This window comes from Anabrus simplex, chromosome 10, assembly GCF_040414725.1.
Source record: "Anabrus simplex isolate iqAnaSimp1 chromosome 10, ASM4041472v1, whole genome shotgun sequence".
NCBI lineage: Eukaryota > Metazoa > Arthropoda > Insecta > Orthoptera > Tettigoniidae > Anabrus > Anabrus simplex.
The window spans coordinates 9830001-9839486 of record NC_090274.1 but is presented as its reverse complement, the minus strand read 5'-3'; the positions used below and the strand labels follow the sequence as shown (position 1 = coordinate 9839486).

The 9486-nt window shown below is 44.4% G+C and overlaps 1 protein-coding gene across 1 annotated transcript in view; it reads right to left on the bottom strand.

Annotated features, from left to right (window-relative positions):
• Window positions 1-980: 980 nt before the first annotated feature.
• The window catches only part of LOC136882032 (ras-related and estrogen-regulated growth inhibitor), a 252515-nt gene continuing 244009 nt past the window's right edge, over window positions 981-9486 (bottom strand). The window contains exons 5-6 of the mRNA XM_067154536.2: window positions 1723-1904; window positions 981-1635 (exon numbers count right to left, since the gene is read on the bottom strand). Coding sequence (XP_067010637.1) covers window positions 1362-1635; window positions 1723-1904 — 456 coding nt within the window. The 3' untranslated portion in view covers window positions 981-1361. The remainder of the gene's footprint in view (window positions 1636-1722; window positions 1905-9486) is intronic.

Here is a 9486-nt window from a genome sequence, read left to right as displayed (position 1 = left end):
TTTACAGAGCGAGGAATTAGGGATTGGAATACATTATCAAGGGAAAGGTTAAATATATTTCCTAGTTCTTTGAAAAAGTTTAAGAAAAATGTAAGAAGTATACAATTGATAAGGGAATCTGCAGCCTGGGCGATAGTCCTAAACGCAGATGATTGATTGACAAAGCCTTCTGCTTCACAAGCTCGAGATCCACGCATCGCATCTCTCCTCCACAGCCTTTTCACGGTATGTTTCAATGCTCAGTTTGTGCGTTATTCGCAGAACAACCACATGAAGGCTATGACAATATTGGTTAACTAACGTGCGTATTGTCATATGCTCATCCATGGTAAATCGTTATAAGAGTTGTGTGTGCGACTACAGACTGCTGCATGAACTAGGGTGGAACTGATCATAAAACAAGAGAAGCAGTTATTTTTCCAATTTATAAAAAAAAAAGCACTACGGTGGCGGGATTCTATCCGTGGATCATGAGGTTATGAAGCGGAGAGCTTGCTTTCTGAGCTAAGTTTATCATGTGCTCGTTTTGTGAAGCACTATCGAAATATTCCAATTCCATTGTCTCCGAATTGGTGGGAGTTAAGCCTTACAAACAATTTGAATCTGCGAACGTTCTCATCATGGCCTGGTTGAAAATAGATCACATCTGTGCGGACACGATTACAAGGTCTCCTCGTCAACACTGCTGCTAAACCAAGATGCCAAGTACTAACGCTACTGGCATCGGTGTCACGAAGGCCAAGACTAAATCGACACCACAGAACATCATAGTCTGTATGTGCAGTATTATACTGTTTCTTTGAAACATGGACAATTTAGACACCGAAAGATAGAAAGTCGAAATCCAGTTCCGACCATCATTATGGGATTCATCTGCTGGTGAATATGCAGACCAGGACTTTAAAAATAAAGAGTGAGACAGACAGGAAAGAAGTTTGGATATTTTCTTAAATTAGAGTATATTTTGCAAAACAGTCCAATTGTAGGACGGTCACCTTTTAAAGAATGAGCCCACAATCGCTGTTTCCTTTTTAAATGTTTGTTTCCTACTGCTATCAACTCTCAACATCGATCGTGAAACTGCTGTTCGTTCGACTGAGGTTAGCAGCAGTTATGTGGCGTCTTTTCAAGTAGCTGGACTCCACGACATCGCTGTTGGAGTCACTGCCCTAGGGCTAATTACCGCACCGAAGGAAGCCTGCCAGACACGCTCGTCTCCTGGCAACACGTTCTTCTTCTGTTCGATCCTGACGTCAGGGATTTGACAGTCCATCACACAAGCTCGGATCATGAGCGACCACACACGACATGTCTGTCAGTAGGATGCCCTGACGACGCTATCAAGACAGACAGTCCGGGCGTCAGATGGAGAGCGACGGCCTCTTCTTGCGGTCCGCTTTGCTCCCGGTCTGACTGTTGTTCTTGCCGAATATGTTGCCTAGCACCTTGGACACGCTGTTGACCCCCAGCTTTCGGCGGATAGGCAACGCGCGCAGCAGCTGCACCGAGCGGGCCTCCCGAAGCAGAGACTGGAACGCCAGGGACACCCCGGCGAAGTTGTCGGCAGCACTTACTTCGTAGAACTGACAGCCGAACTGCAACGAGAGCTCCTGACCGTCGTCCACACCGATCTCCCTGGAACACACGGCGGAAGGGTTAGAAGGTTTGTCTTGATCTGCAAGCACAGTACATAAGGTTACCCTAGCAAGACTGAAGACCCACCTGGAGTGGTCCAGATCCCTCTTGTTTCCCAACAAGAGAGCGGTGTAGTAGGAAGGCAGTTTGATCTGGGCCAGCTTCCCCAGCAGCTCGTGCGCATCGTTGAAGCTCGCTCTGTCCACGACACTGTAGACCACGACGAAGGCCTCCCCCCATCGGATGTGGTCGTACAGACAGCCTGTGGCCTGAAACACAACATAAATCTACTTCAGACGTGACATTTTCACTAGAGCATCCTTCAACAATTCATTATTATTAACACGATTCAGAGAGAACAGACAGTACATGGTTATATATAATACAACGCGAGCTTCAGTCGAGATGCAGGCGAGTGGTTGATACAATAGCATTTTTATTTCTTTTTATTTAGGAAACCAAAACAGCGAGATGCCGAATTAGACAGTTACGCAGTGAAAAAATAATTTACAATAGAGAAGAACAATCCAAAGTTTAAAGAAAAATATGAAAGAGTAATGAAGAAAAACCATCTAATGACACAATTAATGGAAGAATAGAACATAAAGAACGAGGAAAATTAAAGATTTAAAGGAAAATAAAGAGAAGAGCTCATAGCTAGGCGCAGTAAGATAAATACTGATATGACACATAAGTACCGGTATAGTACGGTAAAAATAAATAAACATTACATTATGTACAATAGAGGGGAGAGAACTGAGAAGAGAGAAAAGGACTATGAAGGAAATGGGCTAGGTTAAGTTGAGGAAGAATCGATCAAAGGAGGCATACGAAGAAGACAAAGAGTTAAGGATAGTTGGAATATGAATTAATGCAGTTCTTTGAACAAGAAAGATGCGGGAGTAAGGAATATGAAGGGGTGGATTTATAGGGAAAAGAAGGATGCAAGTTCAGGAGAACGAAATAAACCGTTAACAGCGTTGTATAGGAATCTAAGGTCGGCTACTTTCCTGCGAGTAGATAACTTACCCAGTGTCTGATAGCTGCTCAAGTTTCGACAGTGAAATACTCTGGCGGTCAATGTGATTCATATTAGTGCGTGAAGAGGTAGAGGCGCGAATTCAAGGATCGGTAGGATGCCAGGCACGCAGTAAGCTCTGATGGCGCGGATATCGGTGTTTGATGCCCGTGGGCAGCCTGCTCGTCTCGATGTGGGGTGATGATAGCGAGCTAGGGAGAGTATCGACACACAGCGTAGCCAGGATTCAATGCTAACGGAGGGCCATTTGAACATTCATTGTGCTATGATGCTACGTTCTATTCCCGTTATTAATGCACAATGGAAATAGTTTCAGGAGACACAAAACATGTTTTCTTCCACCTGCCTTATTGTTACACTCTGAATAGATTTCAATCAAATTAGCAACTTAACAACTTTTGTCCGAATCAACCAACATAAATTACATACATTGGCCTATCTTTGTATTTACCGTTTCTTGCCCCCCCCCCCCCTTCAACGATATATAACATTAATATGTAGATATCTTTCTTTCAAATCCAATCGAGATTTATGGAAGGACTGCTTTTGGAAAACCGGGTGAGATGCAACGGCCGCATTTTTATTTCTGTCAAACTGTTGTAATACTTGGACCTTTCTCTTTCAAAGTACACCTCGTTCATTTCGATACCTTATACAATGAAGGAATTGTAAGCGGAAAACAACTGAAAAAAATGTGTCACGTGGCATTGTGCCAGAACATCCTATACTAATGTACAGAAAGGTGAATTTTAAAAAACCAACATTTTTCCTTTTTCGGAAATCAAATGATTATAAATATGTTTCTCGGTGACGGCCATCCATCAACGGCTGCTAATTTCATATGACCACCAGCCTGCACGGTTGCTAGGGTCACATTTCCGTCACACATTTTGTGATGCCAAGTTCTGTAAGGCTAAAGGCGCGCGGCTGTGAGCTTGCATCCGGGAGATAGTAGGTTCAAATCTCACTATCGGCAGCCCTGAAGATGGTTTTCCGTGGTTTCCCATTTTCACACCAGGCAAATGCTGGGGCTGTAGTTTAATTAAGGCCACGACCGCTTCCTTCCAACTCCTAGGCCTTTCCTATCCCATCGTCGCCATAAGACCTATCTGTGTCGGTGCGACGTAAAGCCCCTAGCAAAAAAAAAAAAGTTCTGTAAGGCAAATACTAAGATGATTAAAGTATGAAGGCTTTCACGGCCGGTGTCAATATAATAAAAATCGTCCAGGCTGTTATGCCGTGGTCCACTCCTCTCGTTTCTCCCAGACGTTTCGACTACTGCTGCGGTAGTCATCTTCTGTGGCGTCGTGTAGATACGCTCTCCTGAATCCCGCAGTCGCCAGCGGGATACAGGAGAGTTCCCCCTGTGGGTGGGTGCGGTAGAATAACACCCACAGTATCCCCTGCCTGTCGTAAGAGGCGACTAAAAGGGGCCCCAGGGGCTCTGAACTTTGGAGCGTGGGTTGGCGACCACGGGGCCCTTAGCTGAGTCCTCGCATTACTTCCACTTACTTGTGCCAGGTTCCTCACTTTTATCTATCCTATCCGACCTCCCTTGGTCAGCACTTGTCATTTTCCGACCCCGACGCTATTAGGTTTGCGAGGGCTAGGGAGTCTTTCATTTTCACGCCCTTCGTGCCCCTTGTCTTTCTTTCGCCGATAACTTCATTTTTCGAAGTGTCGCACCCCTTCCATTTTTCTCTCTGATTAGTGTTATATAGAGGATGGTTGCCTAGTTGTACTTCCTCTTAAAACAATAATCACCACCACCACCACCATACAGGAGAGCGTATCTACACGACGCCACAGAAGATGACTACCGCAGCAGTAGTCGAAACGTCTGGGAGAAGCGAGAGGAGTGGACCACGGCATAACAGCCCGGAAGATTTTTATTATAAATACTAAGATGACCACCCAACTATAAGATTTTTCTCCACTAAATGGAAAAGCAGGCTTAGAAACCGAGAGAAAGAGTTAAAACATGTAAATAACAGCTTATGTTCTTATAGCAACGAAGACATGAGGCTACCGACCTAGTGGTTGTCATGGTTACAATCGTGTCGGGGAAACACATGACGGTAGTTCCAGATAGACCAAAACCATATCCATGTTAAAATGCCCAACCACGTTCCATTTAAAACTGCAGCCAAAAATTGATATTTTTTAAGTACGGCAGAACTGGCTATTATTACGTTTAAATTTCCGATGTCTTAATTGGTCATCATCTGAAGTTCTATCGCAGACGGTCTCCTCCAAGTCCTTGTTAGAGGTGTGGGTGCGGCCTTACTGCAGCTGTCATTGGATGATACATGGGGTGTGAAGGGCGAAAGTCAGGCCTACAGTTCTGCATAAATCAATAGGAAGATAAAGATGTCAGCATGTTCACAACAACAGTGAAAGTACACTGTGCTCCTTACTGCCTCCCTACAGGCGTTCTTACTATCATCTGCCAGATGTGCAGTATTATACCGAATTTCCCGTATTTGAGGATGTAACACCAAACGGGACACCCTTTTCCCCCCATATTAAAAAAGTCACTTCTATCTACCTATTTACAGTAGTACTTACCGATTCCGCATTTCAGGTCACTATTCCTCATCTAGCGATTCTCCACTGTGATCGAGATGTGCAGTCGGCGAGCGAACCGCCGGTGCCGAGCGCAGAGGCATCTGGTGTATTTCAACGCAACAATTCAAATTTTAAAAAACCCAAATTGAATGATGAAAGTAACAGATGTTCAGCAGAAAGTCAGAAATTCAAGTTTCACTTAATTTTGATCATAATTGTCAAAAATTCCGCTTGTGTGGTGTAGTGTTTAGTGTGAGTAGCTGCCACCCTCGGAGGTCCGGGTTCGATTCCCGGCTCTGCCACGAAATTTGAAAAGTGGTACGAGGGCTGGAATACGGTCAAGTCTGCCTCGGGAGGTCAAATGAGTAGAGGGGGTTCGATTCCCACCTCAGGCATCCTCGAAGTGGTTTTCCGTGGTTTTCCACTTCACCTCCAGGCAAATGCCGGGATGGTACCCAACTTAAGGCCACGGCCGCTTCCTTCCGGCTTTGTTGTCTGTCCCTTCCAACCTCTTCCCCCCCCCCCCCCACAAGGCACCTGTTCAGCATAGCAGGTGAGGCCGCCTGATTGAGGTACTGGTCCTCCTTTCCAGTTGTATTTCCTTGACCCGAACTCTCACGCTCCAGGGCACTGCCCTTGAGGCGGTAGAGATGGGATCCCTCGCTGAGTCCGATGGAAAAACGGTAAACGAGTTAAGAAAGAAAGAAGGAAAGAAAGAAAGAAAGAAAGAAAGAAAGACAGAAAGAGGGATATATTTTAATAATCTTACAGTAACTTGACGATACATTACATTACTTGTATTTGCCGAGCTGAGTAGCTCAGACGCTTGAGGCACTGGCCTTCTGACCCCAACTTGGCAGGGTCGATCTTGGCTCAGTCCGGTGGTATTTGAAGGTGCTCAAATACGTCAACCTCCTGGCGGTACATTTACGAGCACGTACACAAAACTTCTGCGGAACTAAATTTCGGCACCTCGGCGTCCTCGAAAACCATCAAAAGTAGTTAGTGGAAAGCAGAAACATTATTAATACACTATACTTCACGGGGACCGAATTTTTATTTTGCCAGGCGGGCCCGTACCTCATTTTTTACGGCCCTGAACAAAATACAGGAGTTTAGAGACTCAATTAAGTATTTTCCCAGAAGGAAAAAAAAATACAATGCTGATGTAATCAAATAAAAATGTGTTTACAAATTCACGCTCAGAGATAGGTTTGGGTACATTAGTTATACTCCGTAATGGACGGTGATAGTAAAAGTACTGTTGGTTTGTTGCGACTGCTCGTAGTACTCCATGTAGTGGAACTCGCTGGGTCCTAGTTTAATTCAAGAGCAAACATACAGTGTCACGCATGAAGAAAAGAAACTCTTTATCAGGTGCTAATGTTCAAATTACCACCAAGTATATGGTACTCGTTCTCACGAAGCTTGCGTTCTTATAGCAGCGTACAGATGGCACTGCTGATCTAGTATACAATAGATGACGAACGCTGGTTGCCATGGTTACAACAGTATGGGGAAATTGCAAACGGTAGTTCCAGATAGACCAAAACATATCCATATTTAAAACACGAGAAGTAGTCTTGTGCATATTTATGCTGTGAAACGTTTTTCGTGAAATGAAATGTCGTATGGCTTTTTTTTCAGTGCCAGGATATCCCAGAACGGGTTCGGTTCGCCAGGTGCAGGTCTTTCTATATGACTCCCGCAGGCGACCTGCGCGTCATGATGAGGATGAAATGATGATGAAGACAACACATACACCCAGCCCCCGTGCCATTGGAATTAACCAATTAAGGTTAAAATCCCCGACCCGGCCGAAAATCGAATCCGGGACCCTCTGAACCGAAGGCCAGTACGCTGACCGTTCAGCCAACGCGTCGGACACGTTTTTCGTGAGTTGGGGACCTGCACGACTTGAAATGAATATATTAAATTCAACACATTTAGAAACTTGAATCTCGTCCCATATCGACTTCTGACCCTTCAGTATCCCCCCTGTGGGTGGGGGCGGTAGAATAACACCCACGGTATCCCCTGCCTGTCGTAAGAGGCGACTAAAAGGGGCCACAGGGGCTCTGAACTTTGGACCGCGGGTTGCCGGCCACAGGACCATTGCCTGAGTCCTGGCATTGCTTCCACTTACTTGTACCAGGCTCCTCACTTTCATCTATCCTATCAGATCTTCCTTGGTCAACTCTTGTTCTTTTCTGACCCCGACGCTATTAGGTTTGTGAGGGCTAGGGAGTCTTTCATTTTCACGCCATTCGTGGCCCTTGTCTTCCTTTGGTCGATACCTTCATTTTTCGAAGTGTCGGACCCCTTCCATTTTTTTCCTCTGTGATTAGTGTTATATAGAGGATGGTTGCCTAGTTGTACTTCCTCTTAAAACAATAATCACCACCACCACCACCACATCACAAATCCATCGTACTCGAACCAAGACCGACTCCAATCCTCAGACCTTAAAGCTACTATCGATCGTTCCAAGATGGTGAATCGGGCAAGCGGGCATGTTGGAAACGTGGATTTGTTGTTTTCGCATGCAGTCTCTATAATTTCATGAAACTTGACGATAAATATTAGTTTCTTTTTAGAATATAAGTGTCTCAGTTTATTTATACCTTACACTAATCAGTGGACACTTAGGATCTGTAATTATGCGCAATAATGTTTGAACGTGTTTGATCTGATCGGGGTTTAAGTCATACTACGGCAATGCCTCTCATACAACTATGCTTAAGTTTTCTAAGGAATAAAACATTAACAGAGAAGTGGACAGAAATACACATCGGGACTATTTTGAAGTCGACGACAATATCTTCCGATTCATACTGTGGTTGTCTGTTATCAACCAGATTAGACTAGTGGACATAATTCTGGACACTTTTTGTTATAGGTTGGATCCAGGCATATATCACAGAACAAATAGGCTACTTACTGAGAGTATATAGCTTAATTTCTTCAGTTGTTTTCTTGCAATTGGCTTTACGTCGCACTGACACAGACAGGTCTTATGGCGACGATGTGAGAGGAAAGGGCTAGGATTGGGAAGGAAGTGGCCGTGGCCATAATTAAGGTACAGCCCCAGCATATGCATGGTGTGAAAATGGGAAACCACGGAAAACCATCTTCAGGGCTGCCGACAGAGGGGTTCGAGCCCACTATCTCCCGAATACTGGATACTGGCCGCACTTCAGCGACTGCAGCTATCGAGCTCGGTCTTCAGTTGTTTATGACACCTTACAACACTGTTACTTGTTTATGACAACTTTGTAATGTGCATTGTTGGTTTTATTGTAATTTTACTCTCATTGTTATGTACCAATGCTGATGAGAAAAGTGTGGGAAAAATTTATCCATTTATTGAGCTCAGGTTTCCTTCCCATTTCCATTATTGTTATGTGGTATACTGTGGCTGATGTCACTGTTATTAACCTTCACGGATTATTGAGTAATGGTGTGCTTTAGTCTGCTTCTTGCTGTGATCTGAAGAAGTCTTTCATTTTGCTGTGTGAGTGAACATTTCTTCAACTTGTTAGCTGTCCTTTCAGTGAAGAATGGCACCTACGCCCAAGAAACGTGAGGAAGGGTATACGTTTGAAGAGATTGCAACAAGGCTGGGTGGTGGAGCTACTAAGTTAGGTGTAAGGAAGGTTGGGAAGGTTATAGTATAACCAGAAGTACTAAAACTGTTCCTAGAACTGGACGAAAACCTGTGCTTTCTCCTCAAGATGAAAGAATAATTTGACGCCTTGCATTACACGACCGTCGGCGTACTTCAAAACAGATTAAGGACGTTCTGGAATCATCTGGACTCACCATTACTGACAGAACAGTCCGAAGAAAATTGTGCGCAAATGGTCTACCATCCAGGAGGCCAAGAAAAATACCTTATCTTAATGCAAAACAAAAGAAGAAACGCGTAAAGTGGGCTCTGAAACACAGAACATGGGCTGATGTGGACTGGAGCAAGGTAATTTGGAGTGATGAGATACGTGTTTCCATGTTTGGAAGTGATGGTATCAAATACGTGTGTCGTCGAGCTGGCGAAGATTTGTTGTCAGAATTGCACAACCGCTACTACGAAACATCCAGTCAGTGTGATGGTGTTGGTCGACTACATGTGATAGATGGTACACTGGTGTCTATACCAGACTGGAACAAAATATGCTACTTTCAATCAACGATTTCTTTCCTTATCATCAGAGACAGTGCTTGTTTCAACAAGATGGTGCACCATG